At 38.7% G+C, this 26,561-nt stretch overlaps 1 protein-coding gene across 1 annotated transcript in view; it reads right to left on the bottom strand.

The window, feature by feature from the left end:
- LOC110982483 (myoferlin-like) overlaps window positions 1-26,561 on the bottom strand; it is a 181,289-nt gene that overhangs the window by 122,285 nt on the left and 32,443 nt on the right. Inside the window, exons 7-15 of the mRNA XM_087145128.1 lie at window positions 24,961-25,023; window positions 24,168-24,365; window positions 18,172-18,209; window positions 17,814-17,896; window positions 16,099-16,202; window positions 14,148-14,216; window positions 13,411-13,454; window positions 11,622-11,698; window positions 4,215-4,250 (exon numbers count right to left, since the gene is read on the bottom strand). Coding sequence (XP_087001254.1) covers window positions 4,215-4,250; window positions 11,622-11,698; window positions 13,411-13,454; window positions 14,148-14,216; window positions 16,099-16,202; window positions 17,814-17,896; window positions 18,172-18,209; window positions 24,168-24,365; window positions 24,961-25,023 — 712 coding nt within the window. The remainder of the gene's footprint in view (window positions 1-4,214; window positions 4,251-11,621; window positions 11,699-13,410; window positions 13,455-14,147; window positions 14,217-16,098; window positions 16,203-17,813; window positions 17,897-18,171; window positions 18,210-24,167; window positions 24,366-24,960; window positions 25,024-26,561) is intronic.

Genomic DNA, 26,561 nt, shown 5'->3' with positions numbered 1-26,561 from the left:
ATAATTTGTAAGGGACTTGTGATTTGACTGGCAACTGGATAATTTGTAAGGGGCTTGTGATTTGACTGGCAACTGGATAATTTGTAAGGGGCTTGTAATGTGACTGGCAACTGGATAATTTGTAAGGGGCTTGTGATGAAATGACTACAACACTGGTACACTAAAAGAAATGCATCACACTGCAAGTCAAACTCCTTCAAATGCGTCAAATAATTTCATCTAAAGCCACTGGCCAATCTTTGATTTACCAAAGGGAAGAGGGAAGAGAATGCCCAACATTAACAGGTGAAACCTGAATACATAAGCAGGCTATGCATTTTGTTTATTCATCTAAGAGACATTTCTGTCTTGAAAGTTATTTGGGAGAAGACACAGGAAAGAAAGTATCCCCTCTTCCGTAAAATAACCAAAACATGAACACACACACAAAAAGAATTGAAAACAAATGGGGGACCAAGCAGGGGGTGTCAAACTCTGAATCTGCTGCTGTAAACAATTAACTCAAAACAATGCTGCTCAGGGTCTCAACAAAACGTAAAAAACAAAAATACAGTCAAACTGCAGATAAATTCTGCTCGAATTGACTGCATAATTACACGTAAAGAAAGAGAAAGCAATCTAAAAATCCTCACCTTTCAGAGCTTCACAGTCATTCATAACACAAAAATAAAGACTTTTAAATGCCAGCTCATTACACAGAAACTTCAAACTCATATACACTGTGAACACTGTTACTAACTTGACACAATACCACCTCTTCATGTTTCTTTAGAACTATTTTCAGCTCATTAAATTTCTAAACAATTATACACCAATCCTTAAATGGATCCTCCATTTAGGGCCATAAAAAGCCCAGTTACACGTACACTGTACATGTATGTACATCCATCACAGCTACACTATGAACATCTAACAAAAGAAACACAGTATCCATTGTTATTGCACTTTTTTTACACATGGTTGCAAAGAGAAATAAAGCAAGGGATCATGAATGCAGGTTGACAGGACATTTTTAGTCAAACTGCTGACATCACTGACTAAAAGGGATAAGCTTTTACAGTGATGCACATGAACATGTAGACACATCTTTGAATTGAAACTTGTGTTTGAATGGTACAAACTTTAACCTGAAGTTTGCATAAGCATACTATTTACCAATTACCCGGAATGTATGCAACTAAAAGTAAAATTGTTTAAGGACTTGTCAGACCATCTAGAACAGTTCAAGAGGTTTGTCAGCAGTTTGGCAGGAAAAAGTATGCTACGGGAAATACAGGAAAGGGTATTTATTTAGTTGCATCATTAGGGTAAAAGCTTTCATACATAAAGTTTCAATAAGGATCAGCCTAAAAGAACAGCTAAACGTTGTACATGTAGTCCAGAGTAAGCGATAAGATCCAGGACTGGGGAATTGACAACAGAGTACTACCAAGTAGGTTTTTTTTCACTACATTCCATGTACATGTACCATACAACGTATGTGATCCACAACAAAAATAGTTGAGGTTCTATCTTCCTGTAGATAATTTCTTACCGCACACATAATGTACACGTTCTTCAGGTACAGTAAGTCAAGTGGTGTGCCAGACATGACACAATCCCTAGGCTTCTAACAGCATCTTGTACAACGTTTAACCTGCCTTTTGTAATCTAATCAGGTTCTTGACACTTTCTCGTATAAAAATATTTCCAAATAACATTACAACAAAGTGCCCTATAGACCTACTGTATGCCATTCCAGTCAAACCGTATTTCAGATTTTTCGGTCAAATGGTGATCCGTGTTAACTTAAGGCATTTTAATCAAGTGTATTTCTGACTTTTTATTCAGTTAATCAAGTACAAATGCCTGCTAAGCTTTTTTATATTTTTCCTGGCATGCCATTTGAAGCAAAATACACGTAAATGTTCACAAAAGAGATGGACTTGAAGATAACAGAGCTTCTACTCATAGCAGCTGTTCCCATCCAAACATCTTCATAAAACATCGAGGCATAAAACTGACCAAGAAAATTTCATGACTGCTACTAGAGCAGCAACTTTACAATTGTAAGCTGATAAAATCCTGAATAGCTATTTGATGGAACTTTACATGGGACAAATGTATTAAAGCAACAGATTATGAGTTTAAAGCCCACTAAAGAAACCTTGTGCTTATTCTTCCCTGCGAAACCACTGAGCATTATAAATAACTTGCATTTGGTAAACACAAGTAAATATCTAAGTACATGTAGATATGTCAATGATGCAAAATCCCATCACCAGTCTCTGACTGCTGTAACTTCAGCTGATTCATCCAACTGAGCCCAACAAGCTCAACTGATAGGTGGAATATATCCACTAGCAGACAGGGACACCCATAAGCTTATGAATTTTGTTCCCACAAGCTCCTATATACCGGTAGCACAAAACACTCATATACAGTGTTTAGCCCTAACCCTGGAAGTTCAGTGTAAATAATATTTAGTCTTATTATTTTTGGCATGCTTAACAGAGGGAAAAATCAAATATTCGATTTAACTACATCCTGTAGATTTTTCTTATAAAAAAAAATTATTTCCAAGGATGGATTTGCACTTGGGAGATGTTAATTTTTTGTTTTGTTTTGTTTTGGCCCTGCCCGGCATGTATCATAACACTGCATACTCAGTGTTTGCCCCAAAGGCTTGTGGAAACAACCACAAGTGAACATATACTTGGGTGGGACTCGAACCCACGACTTCCTGCTTACTAGTGTAGATGTCCTCCTTACTAGTGCAGACATTACTGAGTGTTATCAGTGTATCATACATGTTGGGCAGGGCAAAAAAAAACAACGTTAAAACAAGTGTTTATTGTAGCAGCCAGCAAAGCAGCAGAGGGATGACAGGCCACTGACTAACATGGGTTAAAATGTTTACAATAGTATATTGCAAAGCAAAGGTTAGAGAGGATCCAATGGGAATATTTAAAGCTTAACCAATCCACAAAGACACATGCAAACAAAAACTCAACTTTATGTTCCTTAATGTGTGAATATTGATATCCCCTAGGTTTGGTATCAGCAATTCAACCAGTCTGCAAGATTACATGTATCTTGACTTCATATGAGGGTTCCTGTTGTGTATGTAGACACAACACAAAATATGCTGTGTTTCTGACATCTTAAACCTACACTGCATCCTGGGAACCATTTCACAACACTTGTACTAAACATGGTATCTTGAAGCTTACGTGTAATGTTTAGTTAATAATAAATTCACAAATTTCCCTATGAATACGTTATTTTTCGGGCAAAATGAACATGATGTACAGGTAAAGCCAGAAATTAGGGGTTCAAAAGTGTGACTTTTTGTGTCCCTGTTACATCTGAAAATTGTAATTTGACATGAAAATATCACCACATTTGATTTCAAACTATTACTTTTTGTTTGGCAAGTAATTTGCATTAATTTCATCACTCTTGATAATTAGAAAATGTGTTCTGAACATACAAAATCATACGTCAGATGTAACAGGGACAAACAAAAACTGGACCTCTAATTTCTGGAATTCCCCGTACACATGTGTCAACAAACTGACTGGAAATAAACTCATACATGTAATTAGCATCGGATGCAGATACCACATCTACAATCCACCCAAACAAAATGGGTCACAAGTCACCTGAGCCAGTTTTGAGCTTTGCCTTTAAAAGGATCTTGCTTGATATCCCGTTAATAGGAACCCCTAACACATTCACCCATGTAACACCATTTTCATCAGGATGCCAAATAAGATGATGTGCCAAAGCAAAGAGCTCAGTTGGGTCTATAAGAAAAGGCCTTTAAGACTCATTTTGTGGGATCAAGTCACTTTTTTATAGCAGAAGCCATACAGCTCGCTTCAAAAAGGTACTTCATGAGTGATGGTGACCTCAAGATATGCAAAACGTCAACTATGCTTTACTTCTTATTTCAGTTCTGAGCATCTGAATACAGTGAAATGGTTCATACGAGGCACAACAGTGACAGGTTACACATCATCGGTTGAGTTATGGTCAAATGTCATAAAACTCAAACCCAGCACACTCTTTATCCATGCTGTTAATGCTACAGTATGTTGACTTTTCAAGTTTTACAAGGCAGCACATTTGTTATTAAAGACAGGTGAAATTGAAATCAAAAATTTTTAACAGAATTTTTTGGAACAGGAACCCTCCAGATTGTACAGACTGTGCGGTATAGAAATTGGTACCTGGTGTACTGCGTCCTTCCTCTGCAACTTCTTCCTCTTGAAGGTGATATCATCAAGAATAATGCAAGGTAAAATTCTGTGATTTTTCATGTATCATACAGAACACAAATATGCAAACATGTACACGTAAATTATATTACTTGTATTCTCAAGCTGTTCACTCACCAAAAAAGTAAACTCCAATACCAAGTAAGAACAGTTGAATCAAGGGAAAGGATTTTTAAAAATGCAGCACTGGATGTTTGACTTATAACCAAGGGGTAGGGGTTACATTTTAAACTTTTGATCTAAAGTTTCATATACAGTTTTCCATCGTATTTTGCTCTGCCCAGTTGGACCATCAACGTGAACAATTACAAAAATCACATTTTCAAGATGTCTCACTCTTAAGCAGAATCTGAACATTACAGTGTTTAGATACCAACAAACATTCCAATGCGAACTTTGTCCGTTCTAATTGCAAATACACATACCCACTGCTTTAGAAAAATGCATGTTCCTGAATGGGAACATTGATGTATACGTGTGCACATTACTTAGGTAACAGCATGTTACTTATAGAAATACAGCTAATTTTTACATGGAACATGCAGTGTTCCGTACAAAAAATATACTCCAGTTAGAACAAAAGTGTTCCACTCCTGATTTTTGAGATGTTCCCTTTCTTAAACAAGTCTATTCTTTGCACAAAAGTAAAAATGTTGACAGCCAATTATTCATTATTTTACAACCTTGCATGAGGAGTTAGCTAATGACTCTCTCTGAATGGACAGCTAGCCAAGAACTGCAACTGGGCCAGCAATAACGTACAAGCCAGGCATGAACTGCATGTTCAAAGGTTTCTGGTATAGTAACATGGCTAAAATTAAGAGCCAGTGACTATAGCAACAGTGCATAGGAAACAAATGGGTGAGTGGTAGCCATCAGACTGACTCAAAGACCAGAATCGTTGCAATTACGGGCTAATTATTGTGACCTGTAAAATCAAAATGGTTCTGGCCACATTATATACAAAGATAAAAGACAAAGAGCAGTGGGGTGTCACTCATAAAGAAGGTGCTGCAAGCAACTCCCTTTGACTGTTTTGGTAGTTGTTTTTTCATATTGGCTGAACAAAAATGTTGAGTGAAACAGAGGTACATGTACATTTAAAAATAATGGGGATGTTGCGCAGCAACGGAATGGATACAAGCCAAGCCAAGTCAACACACAAGACCCAAGATCCACCCTGGCCAAAGGGTCACCTATACCCAAAGACAACTTGTTAGGGCAAATCTGCTCCAAGCAGAACAAAAGAGGGCTTTTTTTTTGGTAATCACCACATAGGCGCACCATGAAGAGCGCATACGTGTTTGACGCAAAGCACGCTGAGTATGAGTAACTAATTTAATCCGGTATGTGTGGTCTTTGAGTACATGTACATGTAGAACGCATGCAAGAACCTGCTTGTAACCACATGTCTCTCTTTTCGCCGATTGCGGGTGCACTTCAGCCCAGGGGGGATAATTCCATCACCCTCCCCTACCTAGGCAGTACATCCCAGCACATCCTCCACAAGCACGGTATTCGAGAGTACCATATAGCACCCATAATAATATAGAACCTGCTGACCTCCCACAAGGCTCAGCCAAATCTATAGCACAGGCCAGGAATGTACAAGTTTCCCTGCCAATCAGAGTCGTAGTCGAGACCACTTAAGACCTTTACAAGACCTCTAGTCTGAATTCAAGCCACAAACTACCAGTATTCAAATGAACTGCAACAAAAGCATTCCTTTGTCATTGTTCACCCTGTTACTTGTGACTGTCTGGTCTTGTGATGGTCTCGACAGCAACACTGCTGCCAATGCAGCATCGGCGAGACTGGCACGGATCTTCCTACCAGACTCAAGGAACACAGAGCCTATGGCAGGAAAGGAGAAGTCGACAAGTCTGCCATAATCAGACACTCCCACACCCAACACCATCAGAAGCCAAGCCAAATTCATCACCAGCATTGCACATTGGTACTCTTCCCTCATCAGATAAGCCATCAAAATCCTCAAATGCAATTCACTTCTCACAACAGTATACAACGTATCATGTTTTATTTCTGTTGGACACTCGATGTTAGTTTCCTGAGGTATTGGAAATTAACATTGACCGTCCAACCGAAATAAACCATGTTATATTTGTTTCACTATACCTCATACATTTTTATTTAATAACCTCTGAAAAAACGTCATCATGAAAGAAAAGTCCAATCCTTTTACAATACAGTAATTTTTGAGCACTTCCACCACATTTTGGACAACCTTCTTAGAGGAGGAGGCATCCTTATTGTCCACAATACACCGTATTTTCTAGTTTGGCATTGCTACGTTGAAAAAATGGTGAGTGTCTTTAATGTGTGCCACCTGTGGCTGGGCTGGCACCACCATGAGTTCACAGTACACCAGGGTGACAGTTCCTTGATTTTCTGCTCCTGCGCACACATTTTTCTGGGGCAACGGTTAAAAATGTATGTGTGTTTACTTCTTGCATGAACGATCGTGAGTGCACTTGGCAAACAGCAAAAATAGCAGCCGGCGAGTGAATGCACTAGTGAGAGTTCCACAATCCATCATGAATATATATGAGCTACGGTAATGTTGCTTGACTACCTTGGTAAAGGAGGACACTTATATTCGAGGGATGTTTGCTGAAAATATGTTTCAATAGTGAACAGAAAAACATGTTTATGGTGCCGTCAGGAACCTAACTAATTCCCCTTTCCAAAACAAACATTTTTAGCTGACCAACCCTAACTTGCTCTATCCATGTGACCTTGGTTTGGCCTTCACTCAAAGAGGTTACAAACACTTTTGCTGAACAATAACATTAATTCTTATGTCTTAAACTAAATAAAATCAAGCTACATCTACAAATCTCTCACAATGTATTAAACTGTACTGTTCAAAGAATACTAACATCTTTAAACAAAATTAAGGGCAATTTTTTAGAATTTGTTTTACCAAAAAAGGTTCACTGTTGACATATTAGACGAAATCCCATTCATTGTCATTCTGATGTGTAACTTGTTGAAACTTGTGTAAATACAAAGTTTTCCTTATTTGTTCTGTGGAGGACATGTACATGTACACTCGTTCAGTAATTATTTTTTCATATCTGTGGTTGATGTATGAATGTGCTTGGTCTGGTCAAAATGCGGAAGATGATCTTACATCTGGATGCTACTCCTAAGTGGGCAGTGGTTGCTGCATATTGCCACTGTGCTGGCCAGGTGTATGTGCCAGTTGATGTGATTAATTACACACTTGCTGCCGGAAGATGGTTAACCGTTACGGGCACATAGGCTTTATACATGAAGCCAGGGAGCCCCAAACCAGACAAAAGAGCAGGGACTTATCACAAAAGACCGTACTCGGAACAAAAGACCAAGCTGCTGGGAATTGCTAACGTTATTTCAGTTGTCAATAGCGGAGGAAATCCGTCATTGTTTTGAAAGATTATACCACTGTTTGTGGCATTCAGCACTAACAGATTACCATAGGGGACAAAGCACTCCAGTGATGAGCGATAGAATACCACTGCACGCTAATCTGGCCCCTATTGAAAAGATGCCCACCACTCACTGTGCCAATTTCGGGAACAAAAGAAACTTGTGTAACACTGCACAATCTGGGCTCTTTTTACCAAGCAGCAGGCCTGGCTGAAATACTCAGGCATCAACAGATGCTGTTAGAGTAGCCATCAGACAGTCATTTTTGTGTGTGTAAACGTCCAGTAAATGTATTTATGATTTTTTTAAAGAATTTTGAAAACAGAAAATCTTGAAATCCCTTGGGTTTACATCACGCAACTTCGATTTCAACCCAGCAGCAATTGGTTAATAAACAAAAGCAAAAGTGTTAGCCATATTTTGCTGCCCATTTTCAGAATCTGAAGAAGCTTCTTCACCTGACACAAGCTCAACTGAAAGTGACATGGGTTCCTCTTGCCGAGAGGAAACAGCACAAAACTTCTGGACCGGCTTCTGATAATGTGACACTGAAACATCGCAATTTTCCAGCAACATTGAAGTTCACGCAGCCAACTTGAAAAGTGACAGCTCGCTGCCAGACATTTTCCTGAAGTTTTACCAGATGGACACATCCATGACATCAACAATGACATGAACCAGCATGCTGACAGTAACAGTAAATAAAGGGAGCCATCAAAGAGAATGGTTTTTGACAAGGTAAATGCTGTCATAGCCCTCATCATCTTGATGGGTATCACACCTAAACCAGACATCAGATCCTATTGGAGACAGGATCCAATTCCTGAGGTATCACTCTTTGCTAGTGCAAGCCCAAAGGACAGACTTCTCCAGTTACTGGTGTATCTTCACTTCAACAGCGACACCAGTGATGATGGCATTGACCGACTGTACAGACTTTCACCAGTCACTGAAACATTGACAAAGATCTTAAGGACAGTAAAGCTGCCTGCACAGGACATCACGACCGATGATTCGCTGTGGAATTTCCATGGTTGCCTCAAATTCAAACAATTTAACCCAACCAAACAAGCCCAATTTGGCATCAAGTTTACAAGACCTGTCAGAGAGGTGGTAATGTGGCTGGCTACACATGGAACCTGAGAATCTAAACTGGAGAGGACTAGGGTACAACATCTGGTTTAGCACCCAAATACTTTTTTTCAGCTTCGGGACCGACAGGCAAATGCCTGCAGTACTGAGTCAAAAACAGATGCCACCTGACTTGAAAAATGTCAAACTGAGGCATGGAGAACAAGCATTTCGCTCCAGTTTCAGTGGTCTTCTAGCTCTCATGTGGAGGGACAACATGGAGGTATAAAGATGCTGACTATGAAGCACTAGGTGACTATGGAGGAGTCCAGCAGAAAAGGCAAAGAAGGCAAGGCCATCCTGAAGCCTGCTTGTGTACTTGACTAAAAACCAAGTGAGGGGCAGAATTGATTTGTCTGGTCAACTTCATCCAGCCACCGCTGTGTGCGTAAGACCATCAAACGGTATAAGAAGTTATTCTTCTACATGTATTTGGTAGGCCTTTGCCTGGTGAACTCCTTCATTGTCTACCAACTACTTGGATACATCAAGGTTCCCGTGTGTACAGCCTTGTTTCAAGACATATCACACCAAACACAATTTTTGAAAGCGTAAATTTAGTTATATTTGTATAAATCCCAAAATGCAATACAAGTTTGAACTTTTGGTTACTGAAGAATTTGAAATCAAGACATTCAGTCACTTATAAATGTATAACACATTATTCCCCGTTATAATTGTATAAGTCCTAACCGTAAAAAAGTGCTTGAACTTTTGCCAACTAGAATTTCAGAGCAAAAACTCCTCATTCATAATCATGTAAAGCATTATTTGATGTCATAATTATGTAAGTCCCGATTGTCAAAATAAGCGGGATGTTCTGCTATCTGCAAAATTTCAGAGCCAAAAATCGATCACTCATAAATGTGAATGTACAGTGTATCGTATTATTTGAGGTTATAATTGTACAAGTCTCAATCTTCAAAATAAGCAGGATGTTTTGCTAACTGCAGAATTTCAGAGCAAAAATTACAATACTTTTGATGCCATCTTCTTTGCACGGTAAATTTTGAGAAAAATACATCAGTTCCGTTGTTACCAATTTTGTATTTGAGTCCATCACAAGTCCATCACAAGTCATTAAGTCTTAAATCAATTCCCAAGCTTTTCAAATGAACTGTGACAAAAGTAGTCTGTTATCGTTGTTCACCCTCATGCCTTAGATTGGCCTCAGAAAGGACTTGTGACTGGACTTGTGATGGAATCAAATACAACACTGGTTGTTACAGATAAAAAGGAAAAGGTAGTATTCATTTCATAAGCTAGAAGAAAAGAACCATTTTTATTTTGCCTTGTAATTGCCTTATTTTTATCATGAAGAAAAAAAGAAAAGGGAAACTTTTATTTCATGAGCTAGAAAAAAAGAGAACTATTTTTACTTTCCTTTGTCTTATTTTTGCCTCATTTTCATCATGTACAAAAAAACCCAAAAATGAACACTTTCATTTCAATAAAGAAGAAACAGGAACTTTTTACTTTGCCTTTAAACTGCCTACTTTCATCATAAGAACGAGAGCAAGAAATACTGCCATTAATTAAATGAAAATTCCCCCCTCCCTCTATCCAAAATAATCCAGTAATGCTTTTCTTCCGTAATTAGGACTGAACTGGTCTGGGAGCCAACACCACATTTAGAAGAACTAAGGGATAACAGACCTTCCTTGTTTGGGTAAACTGATTTGCTGGGGAGTGGAACCACACAACAGAGATAAGGTTACACAACCCAACTGGCAACTCCTTTGTATCGAAACAATTGGCAAAAAACATACATGACCAAGGGTGACACCTATGCTTTAACCCTCAAGGAACCAGGTTATTTTGACCCATCTCACAGCCAGGGGCCCCCAAGAATTCGGCTATACCATGTCCAATTTTTTTTAGAACTTGGCATACACAAATTACAAATGTGAAGTTTAAACTCAATCAGAAATACGTGTTCATGTACGGTTTTGTTGTAATGGTCATTTGAAGTTCATGGCTACGTAAGTGCCAGTACGCATGCATTGAGCACCGTAGGGGAAAACACTTTTGTCTGACCCCTCTTGGAAAAATGAGCGCTGCGCCAGAACCGTATGTTCGACTTTTGCAAAAATGGTGTCAAAATGGCTGCAAAGAGTGGCTCTTCAAGGATTAAAAAAAAATGCACTGCAGGGATATTGCAAAAAATGTTGGCGATTGCCCCCCTCCGGGCTCTTTAAGGGTTAAACCTTTTGTACGTGAACCAGTTGGTGTCTGGACACATACTTCAATTTTTACCAGGGCCAGTTGAAAAATGGCCGAACAGAAGAATGCAGGGAGAAAGGAGTGAAAATACTGATGCCTCAAACTCAGGAGTTGTGTGTCCCTACACATTTTATGGGCGCCAAAAATAAATTGCAAGGTTGTAGAATATAACAAGGAAACCCCCAACCAGCAATTTTTATTCAGGGAAGAAAACCCAACGACAAAATAGTAATTTGTATCTACATGACTCTCCATGCAAGGTTGTTGTCACATATTATTGTAGTTGTATAAGACACCAACGAACAGCTGCTGAACATTAACTGATTCAGAAGAGTGACATGTACGAAAAGAGGAAAATTCAAGCATTGTGTGAAACAAATACCGCGCATTTCACATTCATGCAATAAAAAAAGCTTCCTCGGCTTTCCTTCCTGGAATAGAACATTCAATCTGTAACCTCCCAAAATTTTTCTCACCAATGAACTATTTATGAATTTTATAATGCACAATTAATTTCAGCAATTTCAAAGATGCTGGACCAGCATGACAACAGTGTGTGCATGAGCCACTTACCCTCCTCTCCAGGTGATGAGACTGATGAGATATCAACAAAAGCTGTTCCAATGTAGTCATCATTGGACACACGATCCCTATACATGTACATCAACAAGTTAACATATTAAACAAATGCCACAAAACTGAGAGAGTATCGTGTATCTTATATGCTGATTTGGTTGTTTGGCTTTTTCGGGATAAAAGCTACTAAGCTACTGTTTAGCAGTGATATTTATTTGAAACACTGCCTACTTGTTACACTTGGAGAACTTAAAATTGACGTAATTTATGTCAGAGTACAGCCTTGACGGGGATCTTCAATGAGGTCCATGAAAACTACATAAATTTACCAATACAAAATTTCAAACTAAACTTCACCACAAACACACAAAAAAATCAGAAACAATCAGGAAATCCTGTCTGGTGCACTCACTTTATGGTATTTATGATTATTTCTCCTTTCTAAAAGAATGCTACAGGACAACTTCGGGTCACTGCATTCTGTAATGTATAATTCAAGTCTTCAACATACAGTAACAACAGCACACGTCCCAGAACTATTCATTTGTCTTTGCATGACTGAGTTTTCACATGAAGCTGCAACTTTTAAGGTCCTAAGCGACCAGTGACAATCCGCATTGACATGTACCACCACACACAGTAACCTTCAAGACTGCTCCTGAAGATTGACAGGATAGGGCAGTGTACTAGATTTCTTCAGAAATTTAAACAAAAAAGATGGTACTTCCTGATTATTAAATTCAATTGAATTTGTTAATCTACAGGCTCTGTTGCTAAAGAATTTCAGTGAAATGCATCATTCTGCAAAAAATATATTTAATACTGCTTCTTTGCATTTACACATGTGTAAGGCAGGCTCTTAAAAATGAGCCTTTTTTAATAATGAATTTAGGGGATTCTTATATCCTGAAGTGAACAACATTACATTAATCCACAATTAATTCATAATGAAATGAAGGGAGTCATGACTGATATTCGGAACACTGATGGCTGTGATCATCTTTCATCTTGATTAAAGTTGAATAATCAATGTCTTGAATGTCAACACTTATGTCAGACATGACTAGCCTGTAAATCCTAACCATTTATTTCAAAGAAAGGGTCATGTTTGCTAAATGCATACATGTAAACAGGATCAATGTACATGTAGATGTATGTGGAGAAAGATTATGGTCAACTGCTATGCAGCAGCCAAATGATGATGATGATGATTATGATGCACCCTTTTTTCAATGTTAGTTTTATTCATGCTCATAATGGTAGGATTTTTGTGTTTTATATTTTTCTGGAAAAAGTAATGGTGAATTGAAATGCTTGTCTAATAAATTTTTACGTCAATCGCAAATGAATTGTAAATTTAGAAATGTTGTATTTTTAATAGGTTTTAGAGATGTAACCACTAGGCAATCTGACCTCTGGGTTACAACCAAGAGGAAATAAACCAATAATAACATTTGCATTGGTAGCCAACCAAATGTCAATAAAATGTACATGTATGGAGTATGCTTAATTATCCCTAAATGATAATATTTATAAATTTGAAGATGCAAATTTGTGTTTAAATGACCAAACTCACCATTTTTTAATTTTGAAAATGGTTCATCTTTCGAAGAATATTCCATAATCTATTACATAACTATTTCCTTCTGTGTTAGGGGCCAGGGGTTTTGTATGCCATCTGGAGTAAATTGGCTTTGCCTTAACACAGTGGACTCCTTCTCAGCTGACAATAATTGCATAATGTTCTTGCTTACATGGAGCTATGTGTACATGAACATGTACTTACCAATCTCTCATTTGCAACTTCAGTTTCTCGCACATTGATGGAAACTGTAATTAAAAAAAAGCAAAGCTTTTTTAATAAGTGCATCGGTGTTGTACTTGAGTCCATCATAAGTCCTTTCACAAGTCTAGTCACAAGTCTAGTCACAAGTCTAGTCACAAGTCTAGTCACAAGTCTAGTCACTAGTCCTTTCACAAGTAACAGAGTGAACAACAACAAAAGAATGCTTTTGTCACAGCTCATTTGAATAGCTATATATGATTTGTGATAGAGGTGTGATGGGCTTACAGGGGCTTTAGTACAGGGACACTGTATACGTACACTTGATCTTAAGAACTTGACATTCAGTTTAAAGATCATGCTACAAAGAGTTGGTCATGTGTCCAAGTAATTCAAACAAAATTAGACAATATGTCTAAAAAATTGATTTAAGCAAATTACAAAAAATTTGTACAGGTTAAACCCTAAAAGTTCACAATCTTCTGATTTAAAATCAATGAATGTACATTTACATGGATTTATTAGAAAGCATGAAAAATGTATTCACTCAAATAATCAAGAGGAAAGCTGGTCCATAAACTCGACCCGATCCAGCATTCAATAAAAGAAGTTTTCATACTAAAAAAACATACTTTATCATGGTGTAATGCATTGCAATTTCCAAAAATTTCAAGCCACCTAGGCAAACATGCAACAAAAGTTCACAAATTACATGTTCAATTTCATGCTACAGTTTTTACCCGGATTGGTACTCTGAGCTCCTGGTTCCAATCTGGATGATCATTGGTGTACTTCACATCAGTCTTGACCTGGGATGGTGCATATCATAAAGAATATATACAACATCATCACATACAGTGATTAGCATGGCATTCTCAAACTAGTCTTTAAAATACATTAAGTTAACTGAAATAATCCATGAAAACCAGAATACACATTAAATTACTTGTCAATTTTCTACTTTTGAAATTGCAAATGTATGAGGAAAGAAAATTTGAAAGAAAAATTAGAAAATTACAAGGCACGTCTGCATAAAGCCAAATGATTGTCTATCATTTCTATGGAGTCTTATTAGCCTTTTGGCGATTTTCCTAATTACAATTTTGTTTTATCATTGTTTGAAATATAAGACCAATTAAAATGTTACATACATGTACATGTTTATATGTACATGTAACCTGTGAAACAATTTGAATCCCCCAGATTAAAAACACTGTTGCTATACCTCGTGATTCGGGGCAGGCTGTTGCATAGTGACCACCATCTGGAATGGACTGGTTCCTTTGTGCCCTTCATATCCACTGAGAATAGTGTATTGAACAGTGTGTCTCTTAGGTAAGTACATGTAAGCAAAAGCTTGCCTGAATCATGAGGTATGGTAAGTTTTTTTTAGAATAGAGAATTCAAACTGTTACATTCACATGAATTTAAAGAACTCAGTGTACCAGGTTTTATTCAACTTTAACTCACAAAAGGATAATTTCAGAAATGGTATTTTTGTTTTCCAAATTTAGTTAGCCTTTGTATTATTGGTTGAGGAACAGGGAAAGGCAACTCCTATACATTAACCCTAGTGATCCCTTACCAAGTCAAAAGTGATGTGTCATTTCTAAAACACCGATGCCACATGTACATGGACACCATATCAAATTTCTCTTCAAATCCTTGTGTTACATGTATATGTCATTATTTCAACATACATGTATCATATGATTATTTTGTTGAGTCCAGTATGGTTTAAACACAACCGCTTTTGGTTGGTGAAACACTCTGACCGTAACTTTCTAAGGAATTTTGACTTTGGGGAAACAGTTTAGAAAAAATGGTTGAAATTAAAGTTGCTTGTGGATGGTGGTTGGAGAAGGAAATTTACTGCTTGTACATGTATGTATAAACCTTGGGACTTGAGTAAGTTAATTTTGGTAGTTCGTATTCCCAACAATATTACTGGTGGTTATGAAACATTTAACTCCTTATTAAATGGATTAGTGCATGTTGATAAAAAATAAGGAATGTAAACCATAAATTCAAAACATATGCTGTAGCAGGGCCGCATATTTTATGCCTTAAATGTAAATGAATCCAGTATATGCATATAAATGTACATTTACTTCTACTCTATATGATGCTGGGTCACTTTTAATTTACAGATGGTTCCATCATAATGTTGACTGTCGTTTATTTGTGTGGGTGTTTTGGGGGTTTCTTAAGGTTTTTTTTGCTTAACCCTCCTATGCAAATGTCATCTGGTACAATATTTTGAGCAGTCCTTTTCGCCTGTCAAGTGTCTGGTCTAACCTTCAGTGTTTAACTACCAATTTGTATGATTTTTATGGTGCCTTCCCACTGGCCTGCTTTCTGTTGATAAATCTTTCCCAGTCAGGTGGTTAGGGTTGGGTAGTTTGTGCATGGTGGCCAGCTAACAAAATATATGCCAGGTTGGGCCAAATTGGATTTGACCGTCCTTTGACTGCACCAACATTAAAGGGGTTAAGGTAACTTGGATTAATCTGAATTAATAATTGAATGTACATGTGATTGTTCTAATTTTTTATTCTAATTAAACCAGCAGTCTGTTTTCGTAAATTGGTGGTTTTTGAAATTTCTTTACTCTGCATCCCTGTTTCCTTAATATTTTGGGTTATCCACCACCCCTCTCTGTGGTAAAAGTTAATCACTCGGTAACATTACCTTCTTTCCAGCGAAGGACGCAATCAAGTATGGGTCCACAAGCTCCTTTTTGCCACTTCCAGATCCTAGTATGTTCTTGATACCCTCAAACAATCCAGCATCCACTTATTAATAAACACACATAAAAGATCACTATTACATTTTACAATCAGCATTTTGGTTAAACACAAGCATCCACACCACTTGCACAGTTTGAAGCAATATTGCACATCGATTTTACATTCAAATTCAGTCATAGTGGTACACGTAAGCCTTGCACAAACTTGCTGTAATAAAAATGAGAGTAAGATAGGCACTGCGACAATGACAAAAAGTAACCATAAACCATCTTCAATTCATCACGTACTTGCAACTCAAGTGAATTGATCAAATTAAAATAATCAACATGGATTTATTATACCATGGTAACAGACTGTGAATTCTAATTGGTCATGAATTAATCACATGGTTTACCACAACCATGCATGCATACTGGTAAGAAATGCATCAGAAATGTACGTCATGGTACATGAATAATGTACATGTATCTCTCCTTAATCTGTCCCACTGCTGAAAATGTCCTCTCCGCTGCAATGTATTATATTAGTGTGACCTTAAATATGAAGATATACACTTGTATGCTCGTACTATGCAACCTTATGTATACATGCAAGGTGAAGCACTGTTTCTGCAACAACTGCCGCTGTTTATCAGCTATTTATCATTCGTCTCTGTTCCTTTTTCCCCCCTTTCTTAACTGTGTCAATTTTACCATTACCAGGCCTGTTGCCTGACCAGAGACGGGGGGAGGGTTGTCAAACCTTGGCACTGTGAACAAATATTTTTATACAAAGGTCGATCATAATGTGCTTTGGAACACAAAACAAACTAGTTTTATGTTTGTCGTGAACCAAAGGATGCATGTAAGACTTGCATGGGCCCCTACTTCAGTTTTTAAGTTCACAGCGTATCATAAATTGGCCCGTTATATGAATTTGCTCTTCACCCAGCATGTTGAATCGGGCGCTGGCTGACGAGCGAATGATATGAACATTATTACCTTAAAAATTTCTAAAAAATCCCACACAAAAATTCAAAAAAGTGATAAATTGTAGTAAATCATTATTTCCTCCACTCGCCTAACTAAAAATTGTTTTAAAAAATTGGGGGCGCATTTCATTTGACACCTCGGGTAAAAATCAGAAAATCGGACCCCCAAAAAATGTCATCGGAACATTGTAGCGGCTGTGTGAAATTTATTTATGTGACATTTATGTATCGGAATATTTGGAGTTTGATTAAATTTCATCTGTTGTGAAAATGGAAGTAAAATATTGATTGCTCCATACACAAATGTTAAAAGCGGTTAGGGCACGACACGGTGTTTAGTGACTGATTTCATTCTTCAAATGTTTCTGTATAAGCCGCCCAGAGTTCAGTATAAACTGCAGAGCTATTTTCCCTATAACCCTACATTAAAACTATATTTATTGAGAAAAAAAAAAACACCACCAACGAGAAGAACTCGGAAGCGAGCGGGGGTTTGTTTGAATCTCCCAACCCCCCTCCCAGCCTACACTTGACATGACACCTTTCTTGACCTACGGACTTGACTCAGATCACTTCCTTCCAATGGCTGGATGCCACTACAATCACAAATTCAGTGACTTCAACACCTTTCTGAGTAAATCCATTTCCAAGAGTAATTACCAAACGTTACTGTAAAAAAGTCTTACTTTGTGGGATGTCTTCAGCATTGTACACTTTGACAATGAACATGCCTTTCCTCAACTGCATGCCAGCTGGGCGAAGTAAATTGCTACAAAATAGCACAAACGATCAAATATGGTTATTATCTGTCGACTCATTTAATTTAGTGCACTCTCATAACACGCCAGGGATAAAAATGCAATTTAAATCCCGTTTAAGCAAGAAATATGTTCCAAATTGCACAAGACATCATATTATTATTATCCTGAGAAGAAATTGGTCCACAAGCCAAGTCATGTACAAAAATGCATTTTCCACCATGCATCCAGCTTTCATTTATTTCATTACTAAGCCTCTCAAGAGAGAAACAAAAATGATACTAACGTTTCTATGTCATCAGAGTCGTCACACTTTTTGAAAACCTGCAAAAGACAAAAGATTAAAGTCTTTAAGAATCTTTCTATCACAAATTTTAATGGTTTTTAATTTTGTAGTTGGTATTTGATAGCTGGGTTATGCCATGTCAGACCAACACACTTTTTGACCTTAGGTCTTCAAATTTTGATAAAAATTGCTGTGCTGTAGGCATTGATGAGTGAAAAAAGACATACCAGGTTTTGGCATGATCTGCCGCTCCATGTGGTGAGGGCAGAGATCACCAGAAATAGACAGGTTTAGCTTCAAACATTTACACCCTTTTTGTAAAATTCATATCTCCACAAACTTTCACCAAACAAAATGTGGTATGCAAATGAGGTATCAAAATAATGTGAATTACATGCCCTAATCAACCATGCTGTAAATATTAAGTTTTGTAAAAAGTGGGTCACTATGAACTTTGACACACCACCTTCACCTTTGACCCATTTTAAAAGTAAAGTATCATTTTAAAAAATCAATGAAACATTTTGAAAGTGTGTTTCCTTCACTTTTAGATGCCGTTTAAGTCTTTCTGGGATCTTTACAACTGAAAAAATTCCGGCTTTTTTAACTGTTGGTAGGCTACAAATAATTATGTCAATTTATAGCCTTAACATTATCGGTTACAATTACTACATGCACATATTTCAAAAAATTTGCTACAATTATTCCTACATGTAGCTTTTACAGAGTGAAAAGCCACATAAATCTCCTGACATTTTTCCATTAATAGTTCTTGGAGGATCTCAAATTAATGACTATTCATCAGTGTTGTAGTCGAGACCATCACAAGACCACCCACAAGACCAGAAACAAACCAGTCACAAGTAACAGTGTGAACAATGACAAATGAATGCTTTTGTTGCAGTTCATTTGAATAGCGAGTTACTTGAATTCAGACTGGAGGTCTTGTGTTGGTCTGGTGTGGTCTTAAGTGGTCTCGACTACAACACTGCTATTTATACAGCTACACTTTCCCTTTAAAGCTCCAGCACTGTGATCTCTGCACAGGTTTAAAGCCACTACATGTACATGTACATGTACATGTATTTACCAGTACATGTATCGATGAAATGTGATGGATATATTGATCAAGATAACCAAGAATGGCACAGTTAATATTCTTCTCAGTGAAAGAAAGAACCTCCGTTCAAAATATTAGTTTATCAAAATATCAATCAACGTCTGGCCCACAATTCTACAGGTATGCACCAGTAGAATTACACTCTCAAGTTTCACTGAACACCTACCGGTACGTGTAACTGAAATTGAGACACTAATTTTAATTGATTAGGGTATTAGTAAAATAGTCAAATAGTAAAATAGGAGATTTTATACGTTCAGGGCTCCTAACATTTACTGGACTCGATTCCTCATTAAAAGTAGAAAATAAGGCACACTACAAAGGCATCTTTTTGTCAGTTACCTGATCTTATTTATCAGTTTTAGAAATTACACAGTGAATTGAATAGACAGACCAAAACCAGACCATATACTGTTCTGCTTCTTGCATTGAAAAGAGTAACAATTGGCAGACTGCAATTTCAAAAATTGATTTCTAAGTTGAGGCAAAACACAAAAACATGTCCTTGTTTCATTTTCCAGCTTGGAAACTCCTTTAAATGTATTTCTATTCCTGCCACCCTAAAACTTTACAATGGAATGTTCAATACCAAGGTAGCAGAATTCACTTCACTGACTGTGACAAAGTGATTTTAATGCTGAATGAAAAGTAAATCTGAAGTAAATCTATGCATTAACTTATCACTTACATTTGCGCGTGTTCCATGCTGCTTTCTTAACAACTGGTAAAGTTATTCTGTTGGTTCTAATTTCATAAACTAAAACTACACTAAAAAAAAGTGCACTTAACACAGGGTACATATATTTCACAGGGATGCCAGTGGCTTGCAGTCCAAAGTCAGACAATTTTGGAAGTGGGTAAAGTAGGTGTAAAGTACAAGGAAATATGGATGGAAAATATGTGTGCAGGGACATGACTTTAATAACTAGCTGCACACAATGAACACCTATGGCTAAATACAACTGAGTATCCTGCCCCCTTTTCTAACAAACTACATGTACCTGTACATTGTACTGTTGAAAGAGTACGGCTTTTTTTTGCTTGCAAAAATGTAAACATTTCTGTTAGTTGTCTTGTGAGGCTAGCAATACCTTACCAGCGAAACAAAATGTAAATTTGGCAGCACATGATGTGCTGTGTTTTACATCCATCTTCCGTAAAGTGTATGTAACCTTAGTCCCAAACCCAACATCCAATGCTTCTTAAAATTCTGGCCAGTTTAGGATGAACTTTTTTTCACACTCCCATGAACAACAAACTGTACATTTTCACCACTTTCAACTTCCATTTTGACACCTTTAGAAGTCAAAACTTTAAAAGGTGATTTCCGATGTTCCACCAAAAGGCTCGGGTATAGCGATACTAAGTGAGCTCAGTCTATCATGGATAAGAAATACCCTTCAGGATGAGTTGCAAAAACCGGCACATACCAAAGATGGGGTGTGGGCACTGGAATGTACAGAATACTAATTGAAAAAAACGTTAACCACACCATGACCGCAAAATCCTACCGTGGGCCCATTATAGCCAGTGTGTTGGCAGGTCAACTGATGGCTCTTTGCGGTGGTTGCAGCAATTCATTGCAGATCTTTGTGTATACCGCACGCGCCATACGTATGGAAGTTATGTCTGGCCTAACGGTCTGGCCCACAAACCACAGTATGCTCATGCTCAGTGTACCAACCAAATGACTGCAACACAACCTTTGAAGATGCCAAGCGATCCGTGCTCCCCGTTAGAAATTTTTAGCAAGGGATCATTTCACATAGAGATTTCTCTGTGGTTAGACTACTCATACAAAACTTAGCTATGATGGAGAAGACCAGAACTTGAAGGCCTTGCCAACTGCCGATAAGGTTAAATTTATGGAACAAATTTAAAATCAGTGAGCAAAAGGAAAGGCAGACATTGCCGTGGAATGGGGATTGACACAATCCACACTGTGTACAATTACGAAAAACAAGGAGACCGTGACGAAGCAGTTTGAGAGCCAATCTGTCTCTCCAACAAGAAAGCCCTTGAGAATGGCAGCATATCCTGAGGTGAAGGAAGCTCTTCTGACATGGTTCAAGGCTGTGCGTACCGAGAACATCCCGGTTTCGGGGCCAATTTTGCAAGCAAAGGCTGGATGCCTCGCTACGCCGTTGGGCCATACCGACTTTGCCTGCATTGATGGATGGCTGTCTCGGATGGCTGCTGGAGAAGGAGCTGCCGTCACCTCTGATATGACAAAAGATTGGTTAGAAACCGGCCTTCCTAAGGTTCTTGCGGCATACGCTCCGAGAGACATCCTCAATGTTGACAAACTGGCATTTTCTATCGTCTTCTGCCCGACCGGTCACTCACCTTTAAGGGAGACATGCAACAGAGGTAAATAAAGCAAGGAGTGCCTTACGGCATTGATATGTGCCAACACGGATGGGAATGAGAATATGCCCCTGCTTGTCATTGGCAAGTCCAAGAAGCCTTGTTGTTTTGCAAGCGTCACATCGCTGCCGACCAAGTACATGTATGAGGCCAAAAAAACTGCCTGGATGACATCCAAATTCTTCGAGGAATGGGTGTGAAATGTGGACAAACTGTACCAAACAAAAAAACGCAAGGTTGCAATCATCAATGACAACTGCCCTGCTCATCCACACATGCCAGGTTTGCAGAATGTGAAGTTGATCTTTCTGACCAAGAACACAATCGCCAAACTCCAGCCCATGGAGCAGGGGGTCATTCAAAACTTGAAAACCCACAATCGTCGCCAGCTAATCATGTCACTCCTTGGAGCTGTGGAAAAGAAGGAGTACAACCCCACCATGCTGGACACCATGATTCTTCTCAAGAAATCATGGAAAATGGTCAAGGAATCCACAATCGCACACTGTTTCGAGCATGCTGGCTTCAAGAAGAACGCTACAGCCGAAGACACAGATCAAGATGAGCCCGACAGCAGCACCAACCCCGCCGATCCAAACAATGATCTCTTCGATCAACTTTGAGAAGCCAGGATGGAAATCCCAATGGAAACCATGCTGGAGTTGTACATTGCAGTTGACGCAAAAATGAGATCCACCATGGAGCTCACCGATGACGCTATCATAGATGCCGTATCCTCCGCTGTAGATGAGGATGAGGCTGATGAGGATGAAGATGACACTTCCCCCTCCCGGCCATCTCCGTTGCTGAAGTTATGGAGTGTATGGACAAGATGCGCAACTTTGCATTGCAGAACAGCAACACTGAGGACATGTTTGACTGAATCTCTGACATGGAGAGAGATTGTTGGCCTTATTCGGAAGGGCACGGCAAAACAGAAAAAGATCACAGACTTCTTCAAGCAGTAACCAGTGTTGTATCCGAGACCTTGATGTCCAAGACCGAGACCAAGACCGAGACCAAGACCGAGACCAAGACCGAGACCTACTCAAACAAGACCAAGACCGGGACTTTGAGACCGAGGCTTTTGCAGGTCGAGACTGAGACCGAAACCAACCATAAACGAATGTTTAGTTTCTACCAAAAGGTAAATAGGGACAAACATACGGCAGTACAATTAAGTACAAAAAAAATAAAATGAAAACATTAGCATAAACTCACACACACACACAAATAGGTCAAATATTTGTTATGTACCACATAAAAGACAGAATGAAAACACTTTCACACATGCACACAATTCATAGCGTGCGCACACACACAGACTGGTTCCCGTCCTGGCCCTACGTCAAGCAGGACACTACGTCGGGAACGGGAACCAGTCTAGTGTGCAGCTACTCACAACCTCATCTCCATGGTGTTAAGCAGCATGGCTACTCTGGATTGGAAATAAGTTACAACTTGGGACAAGGTTGTATCATGCTGCACAGACTAGTCTTCATTCCAGCATCAATTTCATTGTTTATTGAAAAAAATCTGAACATTACTGTGTTGTATTTATATCAGTGAATGAAGATTTGACTCGGGAGGAAGTAATTTTGCCTTTTGCAACAGCCTGCATGCGTGGTAGCTAAATACGCATTCTGTTATGGTCTCGACTGGTCTCGAGGGGAAGCCCTGAGACTATGGCATCCGAGACCGAGACCAAGACCAAGACTGGCACTTTCGAGACTGAGACCCGCCCTCCCAAGACCGAGACTTTGACAGGGCGAGACCAAGACCGCAAAAAAAAGGTCTTGAGACCGGTCTTGGTCTCGAGATCTACAACACTGGCAGTAACCATGGAAACCCTGGCATGTTGACGCCACAAACGGCCTTTTTCAAGGCCAACCATGGCACCATGTGAAATGCGTCCCCATCGCGGTGCTGGAAATGTGCAGAATTTTGTGTAGCCAAATCTCACTCCCAAAAATAAACAAAAGTTTGAAAATAAAGAACGAAGAACATAAAATTAAAACAGACACCAATAGCATTTATGTTTTTATAAAATGTTATTGCAGCGCAACAAGGTGCACCCTCATGTGATGAAAAAAGTCGGCCGACTCATCGGGAATTCCCGCACGAGTACACATGTGCAAGGCGCTGCATTGCGGTGTGGTATCAGAAATGGGACCACAACAATGCGTCACACATGCACAATGCAAAAGTAAGATTTGCCACACAAAGGTACACAGTTTAAATGATTTACAGTACATGTAATGTGTTATATCAGCCGATTGACAACAAAAATCCTCAGCAAAAATGTCTTTCTATGGCTTATTTATTTGAGAGGATTTAAGAGCCCAGTTTAAACACAAACTGTCACTTGAACCAATGAAGGAAAATACTACACACTATCATGATGTCCAGTTATTGAAAACACACATCAGGCCTCAGAAGTGTGTTAAGAGTACAGTTGCAGAACGGTTGCAATATTGCTTAGTTTGACCCCTGTTAAAAGCCAACTTACCGAGGCTTCATCCCCCTGTGCAAGTACACCCATTGAGACAAGTACGTAGCCCTTAGCTCCGGCATTAGCATCTTCAGCATTAGACAACAGCAGCCACTTGTTCATAATGGAGTGATTATCAGCCTCATACACTGTCCCAATGTCCAGCTCAAAATTTCCAATGAAGGCATCACTACGAAGTTTCCGCGAATTGAACACCTAAATTGTAGGAAAAAAAGAAGAAATTATAGACCTTTTTCCAATGACATCACGATCGTGCTGGACCTATTTGTTGTGATGGTAATGAGTGCATAGTGTTGTGATGGTAATCTACTTATTCAAGATGAAATAGTCAAGCATACAGCATTTGCATGTGGGCTTGCACATGGTTGAAGCTGCCCCTAGGAATATATGCGATCACTCGTGGCCAAGGCGGTCCACAGGTGGTAGTATTGTTTACGTTTAGTCACATGGGTGAAAAGGGTCTATAACAGGTCTTTTTGTCATTACAGTAACTTAAATGCCAGTCAACTTTTCCGATGGGAACTGGTCATGTGCAATAAACTGTATTCAAAATTTGTTTGTTTTAAATGAATATTACTACCAATCCTACAGATTTTTGAGGCCAATATTTATCCTTGATAAGTGAGACACAGGGGTTTCAAAATATACTCCATTTTAATCTTAATCATTTCTGTGAACCCTCTAAATGATGAAGTAAATTTACCAAAAAGATCATAATACTGGATAAGCAATCATTACTTTTTTTACATAATGCATAAAAATTCCCTTCACAGACATGATCTCATTTTACCTGAAAGTTTATAACCTCATCAAAGAGTTCAGCTGGGCTGGCATGAAAGTTGAAGAAAAATACCTGCAATAGAAACAAAAATATGTCATGGACTGTATGTTGACCAGTTGAGAACAGCTGTGTGGCCTGCTCACAAGAGCTATGCATGTACCGGTACATGACACGTACACCTATGGAGGACATCTATGCGTACACCTTGTTCACATATGTGAACTTACCACTGCATGTAAAAAGCACACAGCTGGGGTTGAATTAACTCCAATCTCTTGGTGCCCCGCAGGGCCAGTGGGAAGTGCACCGCACTGGCCCTCATGAAAATTTGGTGGCCCAGGTTGAGTACATGTAATGAAATTGATCAGGCCTACCACACATGCCCATTTGAGTCAGTCAAACCTCACCAAAACAGCTGATTGGCAAGCCTGGCTGGATTTAAATGCACTTTTTGAGGCCACAAAAATTAGTTCCACTTCTAGTTACACGTCCAATCCTAATTGTTGGCACGACTATAAAATCTATATTGAGGTAATTCCGGAAATTAGGGGTCAAAAAGTGTCACATTTTAACGTCCCTGTTACACAGACCTTTGTTATTTGACATGGGAAATATCACTGGAATTGATTTCAAACTGTTACTATTTGTTTGGCAGGTAATTTGCATTCCTTTATCACTCGTGGAAATTAGAAAATGTGCTCTGAACTTGGAAAATCATATGTCACATGTGACAGGGACACGAAAAAAATGGACGTCTAAATTTTGGAATTACCCATTGGTTAGTTAGAAAAAAATATTTAAAAATTTTAAAAAAGGAAAAAAAATCCTGTCTTTCCTGCCTTCACAAACCACCATTGAACAATTCCTTTACATCTAAAAGCGTGTATTTTTTGGCCTGCTTGCCTGTACATAAACAACATTTGGAAAGAAAGTTCCGGGCCCTTTGCATTTCGCTATGGTGGTGGTGAATACACGCACACGATATCGCTCAATGTATAGAAGCAAGACTTCGTTGATTCCCGATGCACCACGCCATGCCAAAGAAGGCGTGATGGTAACGTGGCAATGTATCCCGGTCAAAATAGCATCGTACAATTCACTGTAAACACACGCACTTCTACAGCTGTACGTAGCAGCATTTTTCATGATTGCCCAAGTCAATATCCAGAATGTCCGCGAATATGCTCCGATGCATACCCCACCCAACTTCAGTTTTGATGTGAAGCGGAGAAAAGATTTTCTTTGGATAGGTCTGTATGGAGATGACACCGTCATTGAACCCTGTTTTTTTTAAGGCAATCTCAATGGTGAACGTTTACCTTGAGATTACCTTAAGATAATAATGACCTAAGTTCAGAATCGTCGCAGCAGTTGAGACCTTAAGAGGACAGAGAGACGTAATCAGGAATGCATTGAGAGTGATGAGAACCAGAGCTGAATCTTGTATTGAAAGGAATGGGGGGCACGTCGAAGGACAAGGGGTTAGGTCAAGACAGGCATAAGCACCCAAATGTTAAATCACTGAATAAAATTTTGTTAAGGACACACTAGTTTTTTTTTTAAGGTATGAAAATTGTCGGAGTTAGGCTGTGGTGAATCTGATGTAAGAC

This window comes from Acanthaster planci, linkage group LG13, assembly GCF_054643075.1.
Source record: "Acanthaster planci isolate LZ-2023a linkage group LG13, COTS_SCS, whole genome shotgun sequence".
Classification (NCBI taxonomy): Eukaryota; Metazoa; Echinodermata; class Asteroidea; order Valvatida; family Acanthasteridae; genus Acanthaster; species Acanthaster planci.
This window is presented reverse-complemented; position numbering and strand designations above follow the sequence as displayed.